This window comes from Sapajus apella, unplaced genomic scaffold (assembly GCF_009761245.1).
Source record: "Sapajus apella isolate SASKATOON/1434 unplaced genomic scaffold, GSC_monkey_1.0 scaffold44, whole genome shotgun sequence".
In the NCBI taxonomy this organism is placed as follows: domain Eukaryota; kingdom Metazoa; phylum Chordata; class Mammalia; order Primates; family Cebidae; genus Sapajus; species Sapajus apella.
Genome location: NW_022436984.1, coordinates 19,395,443 through 19,408,270, shown reverse-complemented (window position 1 = coordinate 19,408,270; position 12,828 = coordinate 19,395,443). Strand labels below are relative to the sequence as shown.

The 12,828-nt window shown below is 40.3% G+C and overlaps 1 protein-coding gene across 2 annotated transcripts in view; it reads right to left on the bottom strand.

Annotated features, from left to right (window-relative positions):
- PRKCE (protein kinase C epsilon) overlaps positions 1–12,828 on the bottom strand; it is a 535,093-nt gene that overhangs the window by 183,864 nt on the left and 338,401 nt on the right. For both annotated transcript variants that reach the window (XM_032239536.1, XM_032239537.1), the window contains exons 7-8: positions 5,187–5,329; positions 1,791–1,887 (exon numbers count right to left, since the gene is read on the bottom strand). In XM_032239536.1, coding sequence (XP_032095427.1) covers positions 1,791–1,887; positions 5,187–5,329 — 240 coding nt within the window. The remainder of the gene's footprint in view (positions 1–1,790; positions 1,888–5,186; positions 5,330–12,828) is intronic.

Here is a 12,828-nt window from a genome sequence, read left to right as displayed (position 1 = left end):
AGGAATCCGGAGATCTTTTCTAGATCTGGAGTTTGGCTCCTGAGATGTGTTGGGGAGGGTGGAGGGAGGGAAAGCTGCTGAGTCTGCAGACACTCTCCATGCCAATTTGGTAGAGATCTACTTATCACTTAGCTTCACTAAGTAAGTTTTAATCTCACCAAAGAGCTAAAAAGCCTCAGATATTAAATGGATTTTGGAAGGCAGAACACAGTTGCTTGAGAACACCAAAGCTTGAAGAAAAGGTTTTTCTACGTGTTCTTAGAAGGGAAGAAAAAAACCAATGTCTTATTTCTGTTCTGTAATAATGCCATGTCCTGCTCACAGGGACATCTGTGCTCACATCACTGCTGGGAAATCGTGGCCCCTGTGTCAAGTGGGATAAGCAGAGGCCCTGGGGGCACTGAATCCTGCCACTGCATCCATCCAATGGCAGAGCTCGGAGCCAGAGCGCATACGGGACAGGAGCCAGGCCTAGAAACCGTGGTCTCTGCAATCTTACTTGGGTGCAGAGATATCTTTCCCACATGAGCCTGTCTCCCTGAAGCTCCCCAAGGGGATCTCAGCATCAAAAAGGGACAGGTGAAATTTTCCTACAAGTTCTGCAGCCCCAGAGTACTGGCAGGCTACTTAGGAAGGCTTCAAATCTCTTTTGGAATGAGGTAGCGTATAAAGAAACAAAGTTAATTGGAGTAGTACGAAGAGGGACCGAGACCAATTATTTTGTGGCCTCAGGGCTAGAGCATGACCCCTAAAGCTCTTTTATTGACTCCTGGGTAAGAAGGTCTGGGTCATGATGGTGACCTCCAAGGAAGGTTTGATGAGAGTGGGCCCCTCAGCCAGCGTGGGTACCGCCCTGCCTGACTAATCTCCAAACCTTGGGACAGACCTTTCAACACTCTGACCTTCCACTTTCCACTCGCCAACCTGGGAGTACAGTAATGAAGCACCAACATAGAGTGGGTGTGAGCATCAAGTTAGGACAATGAATACAAGAAGGGAGACAGAAATACCAAGGCACCATTGTCAGGCTATGATGCTTATTCCCGTTCTGCAGATACCTATGTCCCTTACCAGCCATATCTGCTTATGGCCACCAGAGTAGGAGGTTTTGCAAGGACGTCCCTCCTCAGCCTCAACACTCTCAGATGGCTGTAGAAGCATTACTGTGCATATCATGTCTGCAGAACTTATTGCTTAAAGCATATTCAGACAGAAGGAGATATCCAGGGCTGAGCTGCAGAAGGGAATCAGGCCTAGGGCTGGCCTTCTTCCCACTTCTTTTCTCAGTCTCTCTCTGGCTTCATCTTTCCATCCCCACACACCCAAAGGCCAGGATAGAGGACATCCTCCCTCACCCAGCCCCTAACTCAAGCTGATCCCAGGTTTTGGGTATGATGACAGGGGAGGGGCTGTCAAACTCAACTGAAGGGCGTTGACAGGTCTAGGGCCAGACAAGAGCTTTAAGAGAAGGAGCTGTACCCTTCTCTCTCCCGTACACTTGGAACCAGGGAAAGAGGCAAGGAAAACAGAGAACCATAACATCATACACTCGCCCTCCTGTTACCCTGGCCTGGAAGAATTTACGGCAGACATGGCCACGGAGTGTCTAGCCCTCAAGAAGGTCTTGTAGAACAAAAGAACTATTAAATCAACAGGGAAAGGGTGTGTGAAAATCCACCAGGGCTGCTAGCTATTTCAGCTAACAAGCTCACTCTTAAAGAGGCCTCAGAGCTCCTTGGTCCATCCAATGGCAGAGCTCGGAGGTCAGGAAGCAAATCTGAGGGTCTCACCCTGGTCACAAGGGGAGGTGGGTGCTGACTTGGATCGATCTTCCTCATTTGGTGAGCTTCCAGAAGCAGGCTGCGGGGACTCGGCACCAGCAATGAGCTAGAGAGGAGAGAAAGCAGGGACAGAGGCATCAGAAGGGAGGGTTGAGAGTTTCCTGACATCAAAAGCATCAAGATGGCATACAAGAGCTGTGACAGTTCCCAGCGCAGCGGGAACTCAGTAGACCTCTTCCCTTCCGCAGCCATCACCAAAGTAGCCAAAATGAAGTTCAGTTCCTTTGTGACTTCTGACCAAAGCAAGAACCACAAAAGGCATTTCAATGCATCTTCCCACATTCACAGGAAGATGATGTCTTCCCCTCATTCCAAAGAGCTGAGACAGAGGTACAGTGTTTGATCCAAGCCCATCCAAAACGATGAAGTAGTTTGGGTTGTGCAAGGACACTATAAAGGTCAGCAAATTGAAAAAGTAGTCCAGATTTACAGGAAGAAATATGTCACCTACACTGAACGGGCACAGCAGGAAAAGGCTAATGGCACAACTGTCCACGTGGGCATCTACTCCAGCAGGGTGGTTAACACCAGGCTAAAGCTGGACAAAGACCGCAAGATCCTTGAACGGAAACCCACATCTCACCAAGAAGGAAAGGAGAAGGGCAAACACAAGGAAAAAACAATTGAGAGGATTCAGGAATAAATCTTACATACAACTTTCATTAAAAACTGCTAAAACAAAAAAAACAAAAACAAAAAAAAAGAGTTCCTGGTACCCAGTGGCACTTGCTGAATTGATATTCTGAAAGCACAGACTCAAGGTTTCATTTGCCAATTAAAGGGAAGAAAACAAGAGACTTCAGTTTGTTCACTATTTATTCTCTCCAAATACAATTGACCTTTCTGAGCAAAGCTCAACCCCACGTCTTCCATAAAGCCCCCCTCCACCCATCCAAGCAATGCAAGTTATCTCATGCAAAGCAATGTGACACTTGTCTCTGACACCTATAAGTGTTTGGCACTTACTTATTATCTTATTCAGTTTTCCATGGTTAGTATCTTCATGTGTATATTGTGAGGGGTTCTCTACTCAAGTAGACTATAAGTTCTTTGAAGGTAAGACTCTGCCTGGCACTTTTACTGCCCCTAGTGACTTACACAAAGTAAGACACAAAAGAGATGCTCAATAACTATTTTCAGATGTATTGGTATTTGTTGGCAAATTTTAATAGAACACTTAGCGAGACTTGTTCCTTGGCATAGATGCTGGCATATCCACTTTGAGTCTCCATTAACACCAGTGGTTTGGACTGAAAGATCACAAACACTTTTGCTCCCTTTTTGCACTTACTCTTGACCAATCCGCTGTGCACACACATCCTTTCTGGATGAGGGACTACTTGCAAGGGGCAACATGAGGGCTACCAAAGCACCAGAAAGTCTGATGTTCCTGCAAAGAAGCCTTTGAGCTTCAGACCAAGGGCACTTCTCTGCCATCCTTTCATAGTGACTTGAGTTACAACTTGGCTTTTTCCAATTTTTGCATCAGAAGCATCCCAGCAATAAAAATGGCGGGACTACAGACCCTCAGCCTGCTGCCCTGCCTCTTCTTGAATTTCTCATGTTGGCTTCTTACCTCTTGGTTCTTCCAAATCCAAGACAGGCAGACAATGTACAGAGCTGGCAGGACACCCCATGTAAATACAGGGCAAAGACAGCGGGGACTGAGTTTTCTTTTAAATGCTTCATGACAAAGAACCCATCTTAATTTACTTCTAGACAAGAATGAAAACCATATCCCCTTATGCCGGGTGCGGTGGCTCAAGCCTGTAATCCCAGCGCTTTGGGTGGCCAAGGCGGGTGGATCACAAGGTCAAGAGATCAAGGCCATCCTGGTCAACATGGTGAAATCCCTCTCTACTAAAAATACAAAACATTAGCTGGGCATGGTGGCGCGTGCCTGTAATCCCAGCTACTCAGGAGGTTGAGGCAGGAGAATTGCCTGAACCCAGGAGGCGGAGGTTGCAGTGAGCCGAGATTGCACCATTGCACTCCAGCCTGGGTAACAAGAGCAAAACTCCGTCTCAAAAAAAAAAAAAAAAAAAAAAAAAAAGAAAACCATATCCCCTGAAAATGGCTCTCTCTGGAGCTTATACAAATGTGTCTGCAAAACACTGTCATCACAGAGCGTTTGCTCAACTCACCTCTTCGGCAGGGCCCTAGCATGCTTGGGTACCGATATTCTACTTGTCATTCCAGTGCCCTAGGTCAGCGACTGAGGTCCTGTTTCCACCACTGGGATTTACAGAGCTGAGAAGAGCCACCCAAAGCACAAAATCCCAGTTATCTCAACCAGGGAGAAGAGAATTTTTTTCCACAAACTTGCAAAACAGCTTTGCTTACTGAGAACACAGAGTAGAAGGAGAAGTTTAAGAAAATAAAAATATTCCAACCTTTCCTATAGAAGGAAAGCAACATGAAAGAGCCACGGGTAGCTTCTAACAGGAGAATATAGCCAGGAAATGTAGGCAATGCCTTTTGAAGGCGTGTCAGGGCAAAATTTACGGAGACTATTTAGGCGTCAAGATTGCAGAGGTACCTAGAGTCAGGCTCGCTTTTCTAGCAGGGGGCTTGAGGATGTTTGCCACTGCACCCTTCACCAAGATTTCCTGCCCTGTGAACATGGTTCTAATTTTCTCATAGCTTACTTTTCAAAGACCTCTTAAATTTTCTAGGCTAGAAGCCAGGGCTAAAGAAGAGCCTACAAACGAAATGCTACGGATGCCTTTCCCTCTGTTTACATCTGTGGGCCCTGACTTACCAAAATAACATTTTGGCAAATGGATCTCTTCTTACTGATATTTAGAATGTCACAGAGATAGAGACAGTTTTGGTCTCCAAAGAAAAGCCCAGATGTTTTATGTTGCAAGACATTAACAATATTCCCCGGGCAGCTCAGTGCTGGTACTATCACAAATCATCTTGGCTTCCTCCCTAGAAAAGAATGTGGTTCCAGTGCTTCATCCATTTATCTTCATTATAATGATACCAAGGGTGAAGTTCAGACACTGACATTGCTTTCATGCCAGTTCTGGAAGCAGATAAGTCCATTTCCTTGTATAGAGTTGTTAAGCATTTTCTAGAAGGAATTTCAAATTCCTCAGCTCCACGCTTATGTTTCTCTGGCAGACATAACCCGAGGCTTGCTTTGTTTTCGGCTGAAGAAGACGTTAATGTTACCTGCCTGGCCTCTCTCTTTGGTTTTTTCTTTAAGCACTCGTGGTTTTGAGTAAAATACCTCAAACCCAGGAATCTTACTACCTCGCTCCAGAGCACTCTCTGGAAGCCAGCACAGAGACGCTAGCCTGAGCAGGCCTCCAGAAACACTACCAAACAGCCAGCTACCTTTTTCCTCCTCTGGCCGCTGTTGGTGATTTTGTCTGGGGTGACGCCCAGGTCGGCCAGCACTTTGGCGATTCCTCTGGCATCCACTCCACAGTTGGGAGCCACGTTGGTCTCACATCGACGGTGAACATTCATTTTGCAGACTGTGAGGAGACATGGAGGAAAGACAGATAAATATTCATGGCCTACGATGTTACTTCTTTTCTTTGAGATTGTATTACATATTCATGAAGTATTTCATGTTCATTTGAGATAGAATTTAGAAAATATAGGAAAAAAATATATATATATATAATTCTTCCATCATACGGAACAAAATCATCCATTCAACCACCTTGCAGAGATAACCACTGTTTCTAGTTGCTTCCTTCTTTCTATGTATATTAAAATAGGTAAGTAAGTAAATGTCACATTTACATTTCCTTCCAGGGAATGGACACTGACTCTAGAAGAACTTAATTCCTTTCTCTGAAAAAAGCTAATTTGAATTCTGGACCCAAATAGGTCACGTGAATACAGTCTACTCCATTACTTTATTAAAATGTTAGAACATTACTAGAAGAATGACCAGTGGTTGGACTTCTAAGGCCCCTTTCAGATCTACAGTCTGAATTCAATGAATTTGTTTTTCCCTCTTCCCTTAGCAGTCCTTGGTGTAGGAGATCAAACGTGAAAGCAACCTGCTCATTTCCAACCTGGCACGTGAAAAGCTTAGAAGTCAGCAGCCCTCCATTCTAACAAGCAAAACGCTGAACAAACTGCAAAATTAACAGCTCTTCCAAGATCCACCAAGTGAAGTGAGGTCCTAGGGCAAACTGAAACTGCTGCTCCCAAAATTAGCCAGCCAGCCAGGTGAATACAGAGAATCACAGTTTATCGAAGCAGAAATCTCTGTAGGAACAATGCCGGGGTAGAAAAACTGTAACTGTAATTGACAAATTGGGGGGCTCAGAGCCAGACAAGTCCAAGAGTCAAAAACTCTAAGGAGGACCCAGTCATTGAGTTGATAGACTTTGCTGCCTTCATTGGAGAGTTGTGCTCTTTAGGAGATCAACTAGATTCTCCTAGTAAATATAAAGAAAATCTCATGATTCCAGTGTCGGGGTTGGGGGTGAGGAACGCGAGGAGAGAACCATTTTTTCAAAAAACAGGCCAGAACACTCTGCTCTTCTTAATGAGGCCTTCCCTTAGGAGAAACTATTTTATCAGAGCTTAAACTATTGAGGTTTGATCAGGCCCTGATTGATCTGGGGGCAAGGAAATCCCCAACTCCAGCCCACATTAGCCATCCTGTCCTACCTAAGGCCAAGGGAGGACTGAACAGCACTTGTGAGGGTCACAGCTCAAAGGCACACACTCATGAAAAGACCGAATCACAGGTCTATGGAATACTTGCCCTCCTCCACACCTGACTCACATTCCTAACAGCCTATTTACTGGCAGTTCCTTTTACCCAGTACATAATATCTGGCAAGAAAAAAATTGTAAGCATCCTAAAAGGCATAAACAACAACACAGTTTGAAGTGACAAGAAAAGCATCAGAACTAGACTCAGATGTAGCAGGGATGCTGGAATTATCGGACTGGGAATTTAAAACAACTATGATTAATATGCAAAGAGTTCTAATGGATAATGTACACAGCATGTAAGAACACATAGGCAACAGAAACAGAGAGATGGAAATTCCAAGAAAGAATCAAGAAGAAATGCCAGAGATCAAAAACACTAACAGAAATGAAGAATGCTTCTGATGGGCTTATTAGTAGACTAGACATGGCTGAAGAAACAATCTCCGAGCTTCAGGACATATCCATAGCAGTCAAAAATGAAAAAATAAAGAGAACAAAGACTGGAAAAAATATCCAAGGATTATGTGATAACTACAAAAGGTGTAACATATGCATAACGAGGCTACCACTATGAGAAGACAGAGAAAGGAACAGAAAAAATATTAACATTTGACGCAATGAGGACTGAGAACTTCCCAAAATTAACGTCAGACGCCAAAACAAACCACAGCTCCAGGAAGTTTGGAGAACACCACGCAGGATAAATGCCAAAAACAAACAAACAAACAAAAACTATACCTAGGCATATCATTTCTAAACTACAGAAAATCAATGATTTAAAAAATGCTTAAAGAAGTCAAAGGACAAAAGAATTTTACGTATAAAGGAGAAAAAATAAGAATCGTATCCAACCTCTCCTCAGAAACCATGCTAGCAAGAATAAAGTCAAATTCAAAATGTTGAGATAAAAACCCCACCAACCTAGAATTCTCTACCCTGCAATATTATCCTTCAAAAGTGAAGGAGAAATTAAAACTTCCTCAGACAAACAAACATTGAAAGAATTTATTGGCACTGATCTGTTTTGCAAAAAATGTTAAAAGTAGTTCTTCGGAGAAAAGTGATAACAGCTCAGAAGCTTGGATCTACATAAGAAAGAGAGCAGGTAAAGAAAGGTGAAGAAATAAGTGAAGGTAAAATAAAAACTTTTGTTTTTATTCTTAATCTAACAGTTAACAATTTGTTCTAAATCATAGTATTAACAACATGCCGATTATGTGTGATTATAGTGTTTACACATATGCTAGGTATGCTTATGTATGAGTGAAATAAATGACAGTAATGCAACAAGGATGGCAGGGAGGAATTAGGATAATTTTGTTATAAGGTACTTGTACTGTCATGAAACAGCACAATATTATTCGAAAGTGGATTTAGATTAGTTGTAAATGCATATTGCGAACTCTACAGCAACCACTAAAATAAGTAAAAAAAAAAAAAAGCATAAATGATATGGTAAGAAAGGAGAGAAACAGAATACGATCATATTAAATGCTCAATTAAAACCACAAAAGGCAGAAAATGAGTGGAAGACTAACACAGAAACAAAGAATAAGGGCAATAAATAGAAAACAGTGCCAAGTATGGTAGATATTAACCCAGCTATATCAATAATCATTGACTTCAAATGTCAATGGTTTAAATATGCCAATTAAAAGACAGATTGCCAGAGTGGATCATAAAAACAAGACTCAACTAACTATATGTTGTTCACAAGAAACCCACTTTAAAGACACATACAGATTAAAAGTAAAGACATAGAGCAAGATATACCATGCTAAGACTAATCCCAAAAAAGCAGAAATAGCTAAACTAATTTCAGACACAGAAGACTTCAGAACAAAGAAAGTTATCAGGGATAAAAAGGTCAATTCTCAAAAAAGATATAATTTTTAACATGCATGTACCTAAAAACAGAGCATCAAAAGAAGTGAGGCAAAAACTGATGGAACTACAAGGATAAACAGATGCTGTTGCTTTTACAGTTGGAGACTTCAACACTCCTTTATTCAAAAATAAACAGATCCAGCAGGCAGAAAATCAGTTAAGAATATAGTTGAATCAACAGCAACAGCAATCAACTGAATATAACTAACATCGATCAACAACTTCATTTAGTGACAGAAGAATACATATTCTTTTCAAGCTCACATGAAGCAATCACCAAGAAAGACCACATTTCTGGGCCATAAAACACACCTTCACAAATTTAAAAGAATGGAAATCATACAACGTCAGCTTTCAGACCACAATAGAATTAGCCTAGAAATCAATAACAGAAAGACAGCTCAAAAATTCCAAAATACTTGGAGATTAAACATACTGCTAAATAGCGTATGAGTGAGAAAAGAAATCTCAAGAGAAATTTTTAAATATTTTGAGTTGATTAAAATACAATTTATCAACCAGGCACGATGGCTCATGCCTGTAATCCCAGAACTTTGGGAGGCCAAAGCAGGCAGATTACTTGAGGTCAGGAGTTCAAGACTAGCCTGGCCAATATGGCAAAACCTCATCTCTCCTAAAAATACAAAAATTAGCCAGGGTGGTGGAGTATGCCTTTAATCCCAGCTATTTGGGAGGCTGAGGCAGGAGAATCACTTGAACTCAGGAGGCAGAGGTTGTAGTGAGCCGAGATCACACTACTGCACTCCAGCCTGGGTGACAGAGTGAGACTCCATCCCCAATAAATAAATAAATAAAATAAAAATAAAAAATGAAATAAAATAAAATACAACTTATCAAAATTAGTGGGATACAGCAAAAGCAGTGCTTCAATGCAAGTTTACAGCACTGAATGCATATATTAGGAAACATATCTAAAAATCAATAATCTAAACTTCTGTCTTAGGAAACTAGAAAAAGGAGACAGAAGTAAGCTTCCTTAAATCCAAAGTAAGCAGGAGGAAAAGAAATAAGAATTGGAACAAAAATCAATTGAATTAAAAGCAGAAAATCAATAGAGAAAAATCAACAACAAAAAGCTGTTTCTTTGAAAAGATCAACAGACTCAATAAGCCTCTAGTAGCGCTAGTGAGAGAGAGAGAAGACACAAATTATCAATATCAGAAATAAAAGAGAGGACATCACTACAAATCCCATGGACATTAAAAGAATAATAAAGGAGTATTATAAAGAATATTATGCCCACCAATGTGATAACCTCCACAAAATAAGACTAATTCCTTAAAATACACAATCTGCCAAAACTCACACAAGAAGAAATAGGCAATACAAATAGGTCTATTTGTAAAGCAATAGAATCAATCATTTATAACCTTCCAAATCAGAAAGTACTAGGCCCAAATGGTGAATTCTACCAAACACTTAAGCCAGAAATTATATCAATTCTCTATAATCTCTTCTAGAAGAAAGAAACAAAGGGACTATATCCTAACTCATTTTATGAGGCCACCATTACTGTAATACCAAAGCAAGATATTATTTTAAAAACTATGAACCAATAGCTCTTATGAATATGAATGCAAAAATCTTCAACAACAATCAGCAAATTCAATCCAACAATTTATAAAGAGAATCATACATCGTGACCAAGCGGGATTTATATCAGGCAAGCAAGGTTGGTTCAACATTTGAAAATCAACTAATGTAATCAATGTATCAATAGACTAAAGAAAAATAATCACATAATTCTAACAATAGATGTAGACAGAACATTTGACAAATCCAAAACCTACTTATGATGAAATATCTCAGCAACCAAGGAATAAAAGGGAATTGTCTCAACTTAGTAAAGAACATCAACAAAAACCCTACAGGAACACAAAAAGGAAGTTCCCTCTCACCACTCCTTTTCAACACTATACTGGAAGTTCTGACTAATGCAGTAAGACAAGAAAAGGAAATACAAATTATACTGATTAGAAAGGAAGAAATAAAACTATCTTTGTTTGTAGATGATATGATTGTCTGTGTAGAAAATCCAAAAGAATCAACAGAAGACTTCTGAAACTAATAATTATTATAGCAAGATTGAAGAATACAAAGTTAATATACAAAAGTCAATTGTTATTCTAATACACCAGTAATGAACAAAGGGAATTTAAAATTAAAAACAAAACCATATATGTTATCATTCCCCCAAATGAAATGCTTGCATATAAATCTAACAAAATATGTACAAGATCTATACGAGTAGACCTGTAAAACCCTTGTGAAAGAAATAAAGAACTAAATACATGTAGAGATAGTCCATATTCATGGATAGAAAGACTCAGCATTTGTCAAGGTGTCTTTCCAAACTTGATCTATGTATTCAATGCAACCTCAATCAAAACCCCAGCAAGCTACTTATGGATATCGACAAACTCATTCTGAAGTTTATATGGAGAGGCAAAAGACCCAGAATAGCTAACACAATATTGAAAAAAAAGAACAATGTCAGAACACTGACACTACCCAATTTCAAGACTTACTATAAAGCTAAAGTAATCAAGCCAACATGGAATTGGCAAAAGATCAATGGAACAGACAAATAGATTAATGGAACAGAATAGAGAGCCAGAACAGACCCAAACAAATATAGCCAACTGATCTTTGATAAAAGAGCAAAGGCAATAAAGTGGAGCAAAGACAGTTTTCAACAAATGTTGCTAGAAAAACTAGACATGCAAAATAGTGAATCTAGACACAGACCTTACAGCCTTCACAAAAATGAATCCAAAATGGACGGTAGACCTAAATGTAAAAGGCAAAACTATGAAACTCCTCGAAGATAATATAGAAGAAAATATAGGTAACCTTGGCTACAGAAATAATTTTTTTTTTTTTTTTTTTTGAGACAGAGTTTCACTCGTGTTACCCAGGCTGGAGTGCAATGGCGTGATCTCGGCTCACCGCAATCTCCGCCTCCTGGGTTCAGGCAATTCTTCTGCCTCAGCTCAGAGATAACTTTCTTGATGCAACATCATGATGCATGGACATGATCCATGAAAGAAATAGCTGATAAGCTGAACTTCATTAAAATAAAAAACTTTTGTTCTGTCCCCTACACCCCCAAACGAAAACAAACCAACCAACCAAACCACGGCACTGTCAATAGAATGAGATGACAAGTAACGGGCTGGGAGAAAATATTTACAAAAGACATATATGATAAAGGATTATTATCCAAAATAGGCAACAAACTCTTAAAACTCAACAACAGCAAAATGAATAACCCAGTGGGCAAAAGACTTGAGCATACACCTCACCAAAGAAGATATTCAGATGGCAAATAAGCATATGAGAAGATGCTTCACATCATATGTCATTAGGAAATTGCAAATTAAAACAACAATGAGATACCACTACACACCTATTAAAGTGGCCAAAATACAAAACACTGATAAAACCCAACGCTATTCAGGACACAAAGCAACAGAAACTTTTTATTCATTGCTGGTAGGAACGCACAGTGGTCTAGCCACTTTGGGAGACAGTTTGGCAGTTTCTTTCAAAACTACATATACTGTTCCCATAAGATCCAGCAATTACACTACTGATATTCACCCAAATGAGGTGAAAACTTATGTTCATATAAAAAACCTGCACATGGATGTTTATAGCAGTAGTATTCATAATTGCCAAAATCTGACAGCAAGCAAAGTGTCCTTCAGTAAGTGAGCGGATAAACTACGGTATATCCAGACACTGAAATATTATCCAGCCTTAAAAAGAAGTGAGCTTATCAACTGTGAAAATACATAGTGGAACATTAAATGCATATTGCTAAGTGAAATATGTCTATCTGGAAAGGCTACCCCCTATATGATTCCAACTATAGGATATTCTGGAGAAGGTAAAACTATGGAAGTGGTAAAAAGATTAGCGGTGGCTCACGCCTGTAATCCCAGCCTTTTGGGAGGCCGAGGCAGGTGGATGACCTGAGGTCTGAAGCTCTAGACCAGCCTGGCCAACATGGAGAAATACTGTCTCTACTAAAAATACAAAATTAGCCAGGTGTGGTGGCGCATGCCTGTAATCTCAGCTACTCAGGAGGCTAAGGCAGGAGAATTGCTTGAACCCAGGAGGCGGAGGTTGTGGTGAGCTAAGATCGCGCTATTGTACTCCAGCCTGTGCAACAGGAACAAAACTCCATCTCAAAAAAACAAAAAAAAAGAAAAAGAAAAAAAAAGATTTGTGTTTACCAGAGGTTAGGAGAGAGGGAGGGATGAAGAGGCAGAGCATAGAGGATTTTTAGGGCAGTAAAACTATTCTGTAAGATACTGTAACGGCAGATTCATGTCATTATACATTTGCCCAAAACCATGTACTAAACACCACCAGGTCC